General features: G+C 41.4%; 1 protein-coding gene across 4 annotated transcripts in view; it reads right to left on the bottom strand.

Moving 5' to 3' along the window:
- Positions 1-16,401, bottom strand: part of E2F7 (E2F transcription factor 7) — a 39,372-nt gene that overhangs the window by 9,875 nt on the left and 13,096 nt on the right. For 2 of the 4 annotated variants that reach the window (XM_073900618.1, XM_073900617.1), the window contains exons 5-10: positions 12,316-12,606; positions 10,567-10,725; positions 8,956-9,090; positions 1,787-1,969; positions 1,236-1,308; positions 941-979 (exon numbers count right to left, since the gene is read on the bottom strand). In XM_073900618.1, the coding sequence (XP_073756719.1) occupies positions 941-979; positions 1,236-1,308; positions 1,787-1,969; positions 8,956-9,090; positions 10,567-10,725; positions 12,316-12,606 (880 nt within the window). The remainder of the gene's footprint in view (positions 1-940; positions 980-1,235; positions 1,309-1,786; positions 1,970-8,955; positions 9,091-10,566; positions 10,726-12,315; positions 12,607-16,401) is intronic. The other 2 variants (XM_025883345.2, XM_073900619.1) reach the window with 2 other exon arrangements.

The raw sequence follows: 16,401 nt of genomic DNA, 5'->3' as shown, positions 1-16,401 counted from the left end.
AAGCGCCTGCCTTCGGCTCAGGTCGTGGTCCCAGGGTCCTGGGATCGAGCCCCGCATCGGGCTCCCTGCTCTGAGGGAAGCCTGCTTCTCCCTCTCCCACTCCCCCTGCTTGTGTTCCCCTTCTTGCTGTGTCTCTCTCTGTCAAATAAATAAATAAAATCTAAAAAAAAACCCCAACCAACCAACCAAACAAAAAAAAAACCAAAAAAACCCTCTCTTGTTCCCACATTAGCATTTCCTCTGCTTCTTCCCATAATATTTGATTTCCTTCAAAATCAGACCCAAAATTTGAGTCTGATGGCCTGGGTCTGAATCCTGGCTCTGTCACTACTTAGCCCTGTGACCTTGGGCAAGTTATTTAACCTCTTCGGGTTTCTGTTTCCTTTATGTAAAATGAAGATAAGAGTACCAACCTCAAATGACTGTTGTTGTGATTAGATGCGTTAATACACATAAAACTTTCAGAACGGGACCTGGTGGCTCATAAACAAAATTAGCTACAGTGATCATAAGTGATTCCAGGAACTACAATCATCAGTTCTCAGGGCCATGTTAGTAGTGAAATGTCTTTTTTCAATGTATTTGTTTTTACTTTTCCCCCCATAAGCTTTCATTAGCTTAGGGGATACATTTTTTTTTAAAATATTTTATTTATTTATTCATGAGAGACAGAGAGAGAGAGAGAGAGGCAGAGGGAGAAGCAGGCTCCCAAGGAGCAGGGAGCCCAATGCGGGACTCGATCCCAGGACCCTGGGATCATGACCTGAGCCGAAGGCAGACGCTTAACCATCTGAGCCACCCAGGCGCCCTTAGGGGATACATTTTTCATACTTTTGTGTCCATGATGCTACATCCAGCACAATCATGGGCACAAAGGGGAAACTTAGAAAATTCTTAATAAACAAATGGCTAATTTAGAATCAAGACTGCTAAAATTTACCTTTTGATGGGGGGCATTTCAATGGAGTCAAAGTTAACACTAGAAAATAGAAAAGAATACACTCAGGTCCCTGTGTGGCTCAGTTGGTTAAGGGTCTGCCTTTGGCTCAGATCATGGTCCCAGGGCCCTGGGATCAAGTCCCGCGTCGGGCTCCCTGCTCGGCGGGAAGCCTGCTTCTCCCTCTGCCTCTGTCCCTCCCCTTGCTCGTGCTCTGGCTCTCTCTCTCACTCTCTCTCAAATAAACAAAATCTTAAAAAAAAAAAAAATACATTCAGAGTTTTTGAAGACTACTTACTGTGAACTGTCTTCTATCTTCTGTCGGTAAACAGCTGCCAGACTTCCAATTTCTAAGGAGTAGCCACTTGATCCTATAAAGGAAAATAAAACTCTAACAAAATATGGCAGGGGACTTATACACACCAATTATATACAGCTGGATTCGTTATTCACTGCTCAGGATTATAAGATTATTTCAAATCCATTCTGGTTTTGATTCAAAGAGAGAAATTTCCAGAAGCTAGCTGTTAATGAGGAATTCAGGTCTCATCAATAATTAGAAAACAAAACAAGTGTTGCTTTGTAAATCTGATGAATGTCTGACATGCATCAAACAGACCAGCCTTGGGAAACCAGGTGATCTTCGCTGGTGGACTAGGATGAATTTCAGGCATGGGGCCATGTTCGTTCCCTGGGAAGCCTGCAACTCTTTTACCCCCAACCATCATTTCACTTCAGGTCAATGGAAAAAACAGGCAGGGCCTAGAGTCAGCTTATTTTAAAATGCCTGAGTAGGGTGACTGTTATAGGACGGCTGACGGATTCCCCAGATTATGGAAAGGCAGATACCTTGTTCTTTATAAGGGCTGCTGGGTTCTGAGTTCACTTTCCTCTGGATCCTCTCAGAAGCCTGAACTGTGCTGAAAGAACCATGTCGAGCCAGCCTCTGTTTTGCACAGACTTGAATCTGGCCATATGTTTCTCTTTTCAATTCTGGTAAGACAGATGCAGAAACATCCACTAGTTCTTCATCTAAATAAATGAGAGAATTGGTAGTGTTGTTACATAGCTATAATTCAGGATAATTTTAGCCTTTTAAAGATAGAGCTTTGAGAGCCTGTAATTGTAATGGAGCTACCCTATAAATCAAAAACTAAGACAAAGGAATTTTAGGAGCCTTATCTCAAACCCCAATTTCTTCTGATGTACTAATTTTTTTAAGAGTCAGTAAAAGACTGTAAAGTGAAACTGAATCCATATATATTCTAAAATTATCTAAACTGCAACAAAAGTAGAGCAAGATGTTCTCCAACCCAAATTAGAATGGACCTGACATTTCAGATGCTTTCTTTGGGCAGAGATATCAAAGGAAAACACAACCATGCTCAGCCCAACATGCATATTCAGAGATTTTAACATTGATGGAGATCGGCCTCTTAGGCCACAGCTCTATGGCAATGAGTATAAGAATCTATTATGCTCTATTATGTCTTTCTTACGCAGTAGGAAGCTCAGTTACTAAGTGACCAAGGGAATAAGGTCAGCAAAAACCTCATGGTTGAAATGTTGCAGAACAGTGAGAATAGAAGCACCTTGGAGGCCCATTTTATGCTTAAAGGAGCCTGTGTAAAATCAGGACAGAATTTTTTAGATAGAACCAGGCCTGTATTTCTACAGAGAAATAGTCTGTGTTGCTCAGTCATTCCTACCCTGTTCCTCTGTGTGATTTTTCTAAGTTCAAAGCTTGCACATTTTAATTATAAGACTAATTTAATAAATGGAAAGCTAGACTTACATTTTCTAAAACACACAAACATTTAAAAAAAAATCACCTTTACAGTTTTCTTTTTCTCATAACGAAACCCCCCCAAAATGGTCTTTTTAGAAAATCAAAAAGAAAATGGGTCAAGACAGTAACAGGGAACAAATTTACCCTCCTTCCTTAAACACAGTATCATACAAAACATTATAAAACAATGGCTTTCAAGATACTGGACAGCAGGAGACAAAGGGCAGTGATCCTTAGAGACAGGAATCAAATGAGGTGAGACCTATGATTGCCCTCACTTATTGCCCAGAGAATATTTCCAGGTTGGAGTATAGGGAAGGGAACCTGGACAGAGACTGGAAGTCTCCCCAAGTTGAGGGTGGAGCTGGAAGCCAAGGCAAGCCAGGGCAGCTAGAGTTTGCAGGTCAAAACTCCAGAGAGGAGAGCCATATAAAAAGAATGCTGGAGATCTGCAGAAGGTTCCCCCCCACCCCCACCCCTTAAGTATTCAGTGGAGTACTCATGCATGTGAGGAGACTACCCAAGGTCAGGAAAGGAACCACTTAAGAGGAGCAAAAGGAATAGTGTCTGCAGCTCATCCAGGGCTGGGAATAGTGCCTATTGCCAATAGCCAGGATGGAAAAATCTCCTAATTCATGGATTACTGGTTAGAATATTAAAAAGGGTATTATTGCCTCAGTAGTGGGGATAATGCATTAAAGACTAAATGCTGATGATCCTGTCTACCAAAGCTTAAAAACAAGACCTGAAAGGTTCACTGTTTCCAAGTAACTTCACTGCATCACAGAACAAAGCTGAAGAACATTTTTAGAAATACTGAAATATCTAGCACCCAACAGTATGTAAATCTCAGTGTCTGGCATACAATTAAAAATTATCAGGTATACAAAGAAGCAGGGAAGTATAACCCACAGTGAGGACATAAATCAACTGAAATGGATTCAAAAGTGACACAGATGGTAGAATTAGTGGACAGGCACATTAAAACAGGTAATATAATTGTACTCCGTGAATTCAGGAAACCAGAGGAAAGACTAAGCATATTAAGGAGAGACAAAGAAAATATTAAAACTCAAGTCAAGTCAAACTTCTAGGGGTAAAAATTGTAATGCCGGAGAAGAAAATACAGCGGATTAATGGCAGATTAGACACTGCAGGAAAAAAAAAGTGAACTTGAAGACATAGCAATAGAAACCATCCAAAATGAAACACAGAAAAGAGAATGAAAGAAACTAAACATCAGTGAACTGTGGGACAATTTCAAGCAGCCAAATATTAGCACACCTGGAGTCTCCAAAGAACAGAAGAGGGGACAGAAAAAAATATTTGAAAAAATAAGGGCTGAAAATTTGCCAAAGTTGATAAACACTTTCAACCCATAGATCCAAGAAGCCCAGCAAACCCAAGTATAAGAAAAGTACATCAAAGCACACATATCAAATTGTTTAAAACCAGTCAGAAAGAAAATCTTAAAAGCAACCAGAGAAAAAGACATATTACATATGGAAGAACAAGATGATGATAGATTTCTAACCAAAAACAATCAAAGTTAGAAGACAGTGGAGTGACTTCTTTAAAATACTGAAAGAAAAAACCTTCAACCTAGAATCCTTTACCCAGTGAAAATATCTTTCAAAAACAAAGGAGAAGGGTGCACATTTCCAGTTACATGATAAGTACTAGGGATGTAGTGGCCAGCACGGTGGGTATACCTAACGCTGCTGTTTGTTATATATGAATGTTGTAAAGAGAGTAAATCCTAAGAGTTCTCATCACAAGGAAAAAAATTTTCTTCTCTTTTCATTGTATTAATATGAGGTAATAGGTGCTAACTAAACTTATTGCAGTAATCAATTAACAATATATGTCAAATCATTATGCTGTACACCTTAAACTTATACATGATATATGTCAAGTATACCTCAATAAAGCTGGAAAAAAGGCAAAATAAAGATGCTTTTAGACATAGAAGAGCTGGAAGAATTCATCACTGGCAGATCTGCACTATAAGAAATGTTAAAGAAAGTCCACTTAGCCAAGAAAAATGATACCAGATGGAAAGAAACCGACATCCACAGAAAGGAATGACAAGCACCAGAAATGGTGCCTACATGGGTAGATATCAATTGTTTCCCCTTATTTAATCTCTTTAAAAGACAATAGACTGTTTAAAGCAAAAATGATAACAATGCATCGTGTAGTTTTTAACATACATAGCAGTAAAATGTTTGGCAACAACAGTACAAAGGCCAGGCAGGGAGAAATGAAAGTAGGCTATTGTAAGGTTCTTATACAATATAAATAGTATAATATCATTTGAAGGTGCCCACATGGCTTCACTGGTGAATTCTACCATATAAAGGCATGTACGTGAATATTCATTTAGCTTTATTTCTAACAGCCAAAAACTGGAAATAATCCACTTGTCTACCGACAAGTAAATGAATAAAGAATGATATATCCATACAATGGGATACTCAGCAATATAAAGGAATAAACTATTGATACATGCTACAATATTATTAATCTGAAAATATGCCAAGCAAAGGAAATTTGATAAAAAGAGTATACACACTACCAGTCAGTTCTTGTTATTCATGGCAGTTATGTTCTATGAAGTTACCATGAACACTGAATCAGTACATACTGAACCATTGCTTAGAGGAATATAGGGTTAGGTTCCTGCCAGTCTCTGGTCACATTTTTGTCAACTGATCAACACATAACCCTGTTTTATATGTGTTTCTGTTTAAAGATGCCTTATTTAATATATATAGTTGATCCATTAGCACTGAACTCTTAGCCAACAGCACTGTAACGCATGCCTGAATGGAGCTCCTCTAACATACATTATTTCCTCTGTAAGGCACATCACAGCCTTCTTGCACTCGGAATCCTTAGTACTTCAGTACGACGCTTGGGAACCATTTTAACAGCAAAATCCTCAACACAAAGCACAAAAATGTGAAAACATGGCACTAAAAAGACCACAAAAAGGACACTTGTTTACAGTATGAGAGCCATGTAGAAACAAGTATGAGAAATAAGAGGGCAGAGTGTTGCCTTGTTCAACCTCAGCTGGGAACACGGGTGCGTTGTCAATCAAATTTTTTTGCCATTTTGCATGTCTGTGAATGACTAAGAAAATCCTGTGAGTATTGATTCTGGAATTATCAAATAATTTTAGTATGTACATTTGCAAATATGCACTTTGAATAATGAGCATATAAAAAATTATAAAATTTTTTAGAAAATATGTACAAATCTAGAGTGAAAGAAAGCAGATCAGTGGTTGCCCTGGGGATGGGTTGGGGGACAAGGAGGGAGGAATTACAAAGGGACAGGAGACTCTGGAGGTGATGCATTCATCATCTCGACCGTGGTCATTACTTCACAGGTGCACACAATGCAAAACTTACCAAATTGTAATTTTAACGATGTGCCATTTATTCTATGTCATAAGATGGCAAAAAAGCTGTGAAAGGATGAAAAGGCCATGATGGTGGGAAGGAGAAGAGGAAAAGACACATTTATTAAGTTTACCTGTGAAAAATCGCTACTGGAGGAGTGAAGGAGAGTGAATTAAGGAAATCAAAGGTTAACTTGAAGTTCCAAATTTGATGGCTGGGTTGAGGATGACAATAATATTGTCAGTAATGAAATTAGATATACAGAAAGATCAGGTTTCTATTGGGTAGAGAAAGTTGGTTCACGCTTCAATGACACTACCCCCTTTGAGTCCCTCTTCTCTTTCAATCTATCTAAAGATCCCATGTCACTTCTGCCTATAACATTTAGGACAGATTTCTGGGTTTATTTTGAAGGCTTCCAAAATGTGGTCCCAACTGATCACATTTTATGTCTCATTATTCCCTAAAGCATGCCCTCCACTTTAATCAGGTGATTGTTCTCTAAACGCACACCAGATTTGTTTTTAGGTATCTGTTCCTTGAACTAAAAAGCGAGTCTCCTTCCCTCCAAAACCTGTCTTGTCCCTCAGAACGTAACCCATATCCTGAGTTCCCAAAGAGCCAGGACCACCGTGTATCCTGTTTAATTGTTCTCTAATTTTCAAATGTATGCTAATTATACCTTCAATAGAAGCTCACTAACCAGCCAAAGTGAGTAAAAGCACTGATGTGGGTACTATCGGGTAATCATGGATGAATAAAGACCGAGTCTGCTTTTAACTCACTAGGAATCCACCTCTTCAGAAAACAGCTGGACCATTCCTTAAATGTTAAACATAGTGCTACCATACGAACCATCGATTCCACTCCCAGATATGCCCATGACAAATGCAAACAGATGTCCATATCAAAGCATCTACCTCAATGTTCAAAGCAGCATTATTCATAATAGCCAAAAAGTAGAAAAAACCCAAATGTCCGTCAACTGCCGAACAAAGAAATAAAAGGTGGCGTATCCATATGCCGGTGTGGTATTTCTTTCTTTTCTTTTTTTTTTTTAAGATTGTATTTATTTATTTGACAGAGAGAGACACAGCAAGAGAGGGAACAAAAGCAGGGGGAATGGGAGAGGGAGAAGCCTGCTTCTCCCCGCTGAGCAGGGAGCCCGATGTGGGGCTCGATCCCAGGACCCTGGGATCATGACCTGAGCTGAAGGCAGACGTTTAATGACTGAGCCACCCAGGCACCCCGACGGCGTGGTATTTCCCAATGGAAAGCAAGGAGGTACTGATACACACCCTAAGGTTAAAGGACCTTAACAAAATTGTGCTCAGTGAAAGAAGTCAGTCACAAATGACCATATATTGTATGATTTCATTTACAGGGAATCTCTAAAATAGGTAAATCTATAGAGATGGAAATATATTAATTTTTTTTCCTGGTGATGGAAGGGAGAGGTCAGGGAGAAGTGGGAAGTAAGTGCTAATGTGTACAAGGCTCCTTTTGGGGATGGTGACTTCGTTTTCCAAGTAGTTGCGGTGATGGTTGCACAACTCTGTCCTAAATTCAAATTGATGAATTATGTGAATTATATCTTATGTGAATTATATCTTCATACAGTTGTTAAAAATTAAGAAAAAAAAAAAAGACTGAGTCTGGCTTCAAATGCATAGAGCTGGGGCAATGATGGCATGACATATCAACCTCATGTCAATATTAAACCTCAGGACAATATTAAATTGCAATAGCTCCAAAGAGACAGTCTTTGCTCTGGGTGACCAGGGAAAACTGCATGAAGGAGTTGACATTTGAGTCAGATCTTGAAAGTTGAGTAGAATATTTGCATGTCGAAAAAGAAGAGGGCTTCACAGGTGAAAAGGCTAGAAGCCAAAGGCAGAGCAGTGGAAAATGACAAAGATGCAGAATTCATGCAGGCGGGGACGGTGTCAGACACATCTCTAAACCTCTCATGGCATTTAGTATAGTAACTGTGCACGGTCCACGTGCAGTAAGTACGTGCTGGGTTGAATTAGTTTTACTTGATTTTAAGTGCTTTCATCTAGATCCTAAGTGAATAATGTGTTCTAAGTGAGGTAGAGAGCTATATCTTTTATAAGCCTGGGTTAAGTGGCAGGAATTTATGCCACTAATACCAAAATTGGAAGGGCAATTTAAAAATAACTTTAATGGCTTTTTTTCCCAGGCAGCATAGCTATATGTAAAGTGCTGGTACAGTAGGATCCTGTCCTCAATTGCTCAGATATTCCCTGTCAATTAAGAATATAATACCCTTTTTGCTCTAGTTTAGTAAAACTATGACATTTGTAACCTGTTAAATAAATTACCAAAAAGGTGTTCATTACATCCATACCATATGCAGAAGCCCTCTTTACCACATATTAGTTTTGTGATAGTAATTGATATAATTTTTACATTGCCTGGAATTTCAAAGAAAAACAATGCTTTATTCTGCTAATGCAGAAACCATCAGAGCTCATAAGAATGGTCATTTTTAATCCTCAAGCCCAAACTTCCAGGAACTTTGGAATAAAATGAAAAAAGCTAATGAGCTATAATTTAATAGTTACAGAAACTCCCACGTTATAAGCTCTCAGGATTTCCCTTCCTGCGGTGAGCCGCTGCACACACCACTTACAGACTAACGTTCATTGTTCCGAGGGATACCACTAGTCTAATTTTGAATGTGACATGGATTATGGGAAATGAAGATCAATCCACTGTGTAGAAGATACATGAATTGGAACAGGAATTGGGGATCGTAAATAAAATAGATGCCTAGCAAAACCATGAGACCTTACCACTGGAACTGAAGTCCACAGGCCCGATCCATTTGAAGGCTGGTTTTCGGCCTCTCTCTTCTGTTACGTGCACTTTCTTTATTAGAGCCAAGCTGGTCAGAACGTTGGCTATGTCATAGAGGCGTCGTACCTTTGCTTAAAGATATAAAACACAATTATGGTCACGCTGTCTGTGACACCATTACATTTTAGTTGATGTGACAGGTCACTTTTCTTGGCCACCACATAAACCACCAGCAGAAAGCCAAGGGGTGCAGCAGAGGCTGACGGCTCTGTCATGCAATCACCTGGGATTTATGTATCTGATGTGTCTGAAGACACTTTCTAAGGGAAGGTCAGTGTGTCTTTCCTCTTCCACAACTTCACACCCCTTGTAAGAGGCACCTGGTGATAAGCGGGGAGTGCTGAGATGGCAAAAACACCAAGGGAGGGAAAGGGGCCGTAATTAAAGGCTTAGTGAATGTAATTCTGCTTATGTGGCATGTCAAAAGCTTGTTCTGGGTTTCTCTCAGCAGGAGGTGGTGGGTGCCAGCTCGAGCAGGCAGCTGGCCTGTGAAAATGACAGGGATCCCCCAGAGCTTCCTGTGAGGCTGCGCCCCTGGGCACACAAGAGGGTTTGGGGCTCAAGGTTATGAGGTTCAGCTCTGCTGACAAGACAGGCAGCTCCTCACCTGAATCCTGGTGTTTGGCCGCCTAGTGGGGGAGGGGTGGGATGGGCATTCCCTGAATCTTACGAGGTTTGGGGAGAGACATTTGAAAATGCAGGTACTAGAGGAGAAATTCTGAAGGGGTGGTAAGGCGTTCAACAGGCAGGACAATACCCACAAAGTAATTTCTATTCAAGAAATCGATTTATAGGTAGGAAACCCACTTGACCTTGGGGCTACGATCAAGCAAAGGAGCTATGATTATGGTTCAGAAACATCAAACATTCACCCCAGATGCAATCTTCTTCCCAATCCTGATAGAGCTGAATGTCATCTAGTCACTTCTCCCACAGGGTGGCTATAATTCCAATGGAAACAGAAAAAGCAGAGAAAGTTTGGCTCGTGGCTTCCCGGGGCTTGAAAGGGCTACTGGCAGCTGAGGGTATTTGGCTTCACCCAGGCTTGACAGAAAAAGAAGAGGCCCTGGGTGTGCAACTTGGAACCTCTCTCCCTGCCCAGCAGCTCTGTCCCACCACCCCTACCTGCCCTGGCCATTCCTCTGGTTCTTACCTGCAGACACCTTTCATCTCCACCCATCAGGACAGTAGGCAGGGGGTGAGGAAAGAAGGGGAAAGAAAACTCAGACATTCTGCCTTGGATGCAGCACTACTAAAGAGAAATGCAAAGTATCTTCCAGCCTCCCTGACCTGCGTTTGTGGGATGGCATTCCTCTTCCACCAACCCCTCTAACTGCTGAGGAAAAGGCATCTGACAGAACTTTCATGGGAATTCTAGTATTTACTAACTTAACTCTCATGGCACCAAGAACCTTTATGAGTGCAGGAAAGACTGCACTTCTTAAGAAAAAAAACAATTTTTTTTTCAATGTCAGAGGCAGAAAACATCAACACATGAAATCCCGTCCTTTTTGTACTGATAAGTGGGTTCAGGTGAAGATACTTACTTTTAAATTTACTATGGTCTGGGGCATCCTGGCTTTCTTCTATCAGTACTTTGGCAGCCACATCAAGAGTAACAATCTTGGTTTTGGAGACGAGGAACAGCATGACAAACTTCTGGCTCATAATTCTCAAAGACTTGTCTTTTCTACTGTTTGCAGATGCTACAAAGGGAATGAGACGAAAGCATCAAAACATGTAATTTACTACATGAAAGACAGTACTTGGGGTTTGCCAGAACTACGAACTCTAACAGCAGATGCAAAGATCACTCTGGTTACAGGCAGAAGCCTACTAGACACACATCACCAAGAGATGGCTCATAAAGAAATGAGATGGATTTCCTTTTCTTTCTTTTTTCAAGTAATCTCTATGTCCTATGTGGGGCTCCAACTCATGACCCGGAGATCAAGAGTTGCAAGTTCTACTGACTGAGCCAGCCAGGTGCCCCAAGAAATGAGATGGATTTTCTTATGGCTTGTACAACTCCTCTCCAATAGGCATATTTGAAACCACTCGTAATGCTTTATACTCCTACTTCATAGGATACAATCCATGAGGTAGTTTTCCTGAAGCAACTTTTTGAAAAGATCAATGTAGAAGAAAAAAAAGGAGAGGGTAGACTTCAGGGGTTGTTTTCAGAACATCAACACTTCCCAAAGGGCAAGAACTCTTGTTTTTATTTTTCTGTGCCCACAATATCTAGAATATGTGAAACATAGTAGGCGCTTGCCCCTTCCATTGCTTTTCAGAAGGAAGTGAAGAAATAAGCTAGAAATGAATGGGAGACACTGATCAGATGTGTGCTGCTGTAGATGGCAAGTGAACCATCCCCGACAGATGGCTGTCTCCTCTGGTTATTAGGATAAGAACTGGCTCATGGGGTGGCGCTAAAAGGCATGAGGCAGTAAATCTAATGAAAACCAGGCCCACATTTCCATTCTTATTATATTTGCAAGTGAAATGTGAGTGATACTTGTACTTTATCGTCTTAGCAATGGGGAATAGGGTGAGAATGATGGAGATCAATGGTTAAAACAGAAAGAGTGTGATACATAGGAGCTGGGTGGGGAAGAACAATATAGATATATATTTAAAAAAATGCATCAAATGACAGGAGGGGTTATCTATCTTTCTTATCAACATGTTCTCTGAACGGGGTTCTTTTTTAAGTAATCTACTCTAAAGTAATTTAAAAAAATTGAATTCCCCAGGGGGCCTGGGTGGCTCATTCGTTGGGCATCTGCCTTTGGCTCAGATCATGATCCCAGGGTCCTGGGACGGAGCCCCACGTCGGGCTCCCTGCTCAGCAGGAAGCCTGCTTCTCCCTCTCCCACTCCCCCTGCTTGTGTTCCCTCTCTCGCTGTGTCTCCCTCTGTCAAATAAATAAGATCTTTTAAAAAAAAAAAACCATTGAATTCTCTGAAAGGATAACTTATTTCAGAGTAAAATTTCCTTAAAGATTCACAAATAGACATCAGCCTGGGGCCGTCAGTCTGAAACGAGAGCACTGTCCGCGATCTATGGTCCAAACATACCAAATACCAAGTGAACTGCCACTAGACAGGCTTGAGGTGAGGCTGAGGGGGAAGCCCAGTCGGGGAGCCATCTGTCTCCCTTTCTTCAGTAGATCCAAGAGGAAGGCATCTCCCTCCAGGGCTGTCAATCTGCGCTTCCCACCTTAGCGGTGAATTTCTACGGAAGAGACCATCCCTCCCTCTCTGCCATTACTTGTGTGGTTACTGTGCACTCACAAGAGGGATAGTCGGGTTCCGAGAAATCCAGTAACTGTGGATCTTGAGAATCTGGATAGCTGTCTTTTTTACGTTCTCCAAGTTTATAATCCATCAGATCTAGCTCCTTCTGTTGGAGATGTGCCATCTGCTCTTCATATTTCTGCTCCTCTCCCAGTCTCTGGAGGCTCCTCAGGGTTTTTGGCAGGCTGTGCCGGCCATGCCAGCCATATTGATTCTTGGCCACCCGGCTGACCAGATGCAGCGATTCCAGCACATTTACAATGTCATAGATACGTCTCCTTTCAACGCCTGTTTGGAAAATAGAAGTTGACCGTCATCCAGGCAAACATTTTTGAGTAAAAATTCCTTGAGGGCCTGGACCGTGTCTGTAAACTACTTTACATGATGCCCATTATAAAGGCCAGCAAGTGCAGATGCTCTAAAAGTTCAACCTATAAGGATGCAAGCAATAGAAATTATTTTTCTTTCTTATTCTTGGGATCCAACCCTTAACAAGAGCTAGGATAAAACATCCACCCAGACATGGATGATAGTTCCATCTCTCTTACATAAACAATAGTATGTCTTTTCTTTGGACCTGTTAGAAAAGCCACGCAAACATTTCAGCATGTTAAAACAGGTCGGATTGAGCATCACATGTACTAGTGTATCTAACGGATCCCTGATGAACACTGTTTGGTTGATTTGGACTTGTATTCCTAATTATGCAGACTATAAAATAAACTCTGTCCAATGTATGATACCTCATTTGGACAATTCTATCCTTTCCCGGAGTTTGAATGATGTGAAATAATTATCTTGTTAACTCTCTTAATGGCCCAGTTAGGAAAACAGATGGCAAATATTTTGTTTCCTATTTTGCATTGGAAACTCAGGCGTCAAGAGCTTGGGCACCCTTCTCAAGTTGCTGGAGGAAGCTACAGCCACAGCTGAACAACATATGAGTTTCCTTTTGCTCCTCTTGGCCACCGATAACTGTCCCTCTGTTCCCATTCACAGGCGTTTGGCCCAAACAGCCCAGCGGTAAAGCACAGAGACTCTTCATGTCCAATACGGGCTGACCACGGAGTTCATCAATTGTCTACCCACTTTCCCAACGCTCTCAAAATAGCCAGGATCATGAGCGGTCTATCACATTTACCAAAAATATGTACAGCAGTTAAGCCTGGAGGCTTGGGAGGTCAGACTGCCTGGATTTGAATCAACCCTGCTCTATCCCTTACTAGTTGTGTGATCCTCGGAAGTTACTTCATCTTTCTGTGCCTTAGTATTTATCTCATAAGGTGATGAGGATTAAATGTGGCCATAAACGTAAAGGGTCTACAATAGGGTGTCACTTTTATCTACTGTTTGTATATTATTTTTAAATACTTCCTGCACAGCATTGGAAATACCCAAAATCCCTGCTAGCATGAGAGGTCACAGTAGAAACAGATTTTAAAACTTTCCTCTGACTCATCCTGTTGTGCAACAGGCCCTTAGGCTTTTGGAACCCACTGGCTCCTTTGCTCTCATCTAAGTCCCCTTAGCAAAAGCCTCCAGGCAGCTCCCAGAAAACTGGTCAAGCTACAAAGATGCCCTCTTTTTGCTCACTTGCCAGGAGCTGTTATATAATCAGAGCAGAGAGTGAGCGTAGCTTCTGGCCCTTCCAAGATTTAACAGAAAAAACTGACCAAATTATGATGAAAACTTTGGAGGTGAAGTAAAGTTCTTTCCTATGCATGAAGACGCATTTCACAGTCAATCAAAACATTTCGGCTCCTGACCCTGAAAGGTTCTTCACCCTCAGCTCAGGCTTCAGCGCCAGATGCCTGCTGGAAGGTACAGCCCCTTGTCCAAATCTGCCTGGCTTTTTATTCCAGTCTGTTTTCATATATTAACACATCTCGTTTAGAGTGTAACATTCTATAAACCTTCCCATTAGAAATGTCATGTGAATGCAACTAAGACACCCCAGGGCCAGCCATATGCTGGCTGTTTTGTTATTTTGTATTAGCCACAAACTGTTAAATCTCCATCTAGTGGAGAGAGATCCTAAGAAGGGAAAATAAAGGAATATTCTGACCACTTGGAGGTAAGATGAATGTTTAATATGCACAATGGGTGTTTAATAGGTGGTGCTGATAAAAGCCAATGTGGCAGCTGCCTGCCTAGATAATCATCTTTTCAAGCTGGACTGTGTTTAACTGTCTACTGGCTGGTGCGCTGAAAAGTTCTATTTCACAGGTCTCCAGATCTTCGGGTTACTCTGGGGCTTGCTCTGTTGGGAAGGTTTTTCCTGGCACCCAGCCTTCTTTTCCTTTTGGATCAACACAATCTTATTAATCCTAGTCATGGCATTAGTTATGTCCCCCCAAGGATTTAGCAGTCATTACCATGCTTTCCTTAGTCCTCGATGGAGCTTATCGAGAACATCTCTCAGCCCAATAAACTCATTTCTAAGGCTGTGCTATTGTCCATTTACTAAAGTCACTCCTGGTTCTTTAACTTCTTTTAAAAAAAGATTTTATTTATTATTTATTTATTTATTAAGAGAGAGTGTGCTCGAGCAGGGGGTGGGGGGGCAGAGGGAGAGAATCCCAAGCCAACTCCCTGCTGAGCGCTGAGCCCGACTCAGGTCTCAATTCCACAACCCTGAGATTATGACCTGAGCTGAAATCAAGAGTTGGATGCTTAACTGACTGAGCCACCTAGGCACCCCTAGTTCTTTAACTTCTTACCTGTAATACCCATGGTCAGATCTACATGGGACCACAATCTGGGAAATAATGCGACTGAAATGCTCTGAACATTCTAGGTTAACATATGTTCTTATAGCTTGTGACCTGGGATACAGTAGGGAGTTTAGACTCAACCCCAAGAAATGGTTACCCCTGAAATAGCTTCCAAGAAGGGACCCTGTTTTTGGGCCTCACAGGAAGAGAGATGGTAAGTTCATTTGTCAGGTCTGGGTGATCATGAGGCATTATGAAGCTGTTTGCAAAAATTTCTGGAATTCTGCTCCAACCAGCCATAACATGGGCATCTGTAGCTCACATGAGAATAGGAGTCCAGTTTCCTGTCTGAACCCCCAACCCCCAGATCTCTAACATAGCCTTCTGACATCTAATCTTTTGTCTTCACACTGACATCAGTGCAAGGTCCCTGGATGGAAGTTGGTACATGGAGAAAGCTGGCTTCATGAACCCCAGTGAGAAGGACACTGTGTGCTATTGTTTTACCCTCATCCTCTGTAAGACTAGTTTCTAGGACCCTGTGCCTCGAATGGGTGTATTCTAAGCCTTTATACAACTGGGTCACCTTCCCCTTCTTGTTTCATTGACCCCGATGCCAAATACTGTATTCTACTTCTGGGTTCCCCAACCAAGGCACCATACTTCCTCTTCCTAAAGGTGGAGAGGACAATTTGGGGAGGGCGGAGAGTGATCTAGTAAGAGTATTCCACGTAACAGTAACAGTTACCCATGCTAGGCCCTGAGTTAGGCATGGTGCTGAGATTATCCCCAACTTTGCTATATTTCTGCAAGGTAGGTGCTGTGATCCTTGTGTTTTAGACAGGAAAAGGTTAATTAATTTTTAAAACTCTCACGGTCTGTAAATTGGAGAGCTGAACTTCAAATCCAACCCCATCTGACCCAAAGCCCAGCCCATGGTCTTTCTATCATAACCCATTGCTTCCTCATTATCTCCATTTCTGGTAAAAATATTTTTAGCCATCAGTTTGAATAATTCAGATTGACAATCATCTACTGGGGCACATCTCTCAGGGCTATGGGAAGAAAGAGAACCCAAAAAATAAATTAAAAATATAATCTATCATACAGCCTGTTTAGTTGATTTTTTCTTTTTTTCTGTATGTACAACCTCCTTATTTTTTAAGGGGACACCTTCTATCTTCAAATCCCTGTGATTTCTGCTTATTAAAGATTGTCAACAGTATGTTTACCCTGAGATGAACTGCAATCCATGTCCACTAGGGGTCTCTATTCTGAGGCCACTGTGCCTTATTTACAGGCCATACACCACCGCAGATTACACACACCCAAGCCATGTGAACACACGCACTCCTCTTTGTTATAAGGT

The sequence above is a fragment of the Callorhinus ursinus genome, unplaced genomic scaffold (assembly GCF_003265705.2).
Source record: "Callorhinus ursinus isolate GAN/ISIS: 27379988/994484 unplaced genomic scaffold, GSC_fseal_2.0 scaffold14, whole genome shotgun sequence".
NCBI classification, from domain to species: domain Eukaryota; kingdom Metazoa; phylum Chordata; class Mammalia; order Carnivora; family Otariidae; genus Callorhinus; species Callorhinus ursinus.
Note: the sequence above shows the minus strand (reverse complement) of the source record. Positions and strands in the feature narration are given on the sequence as shown.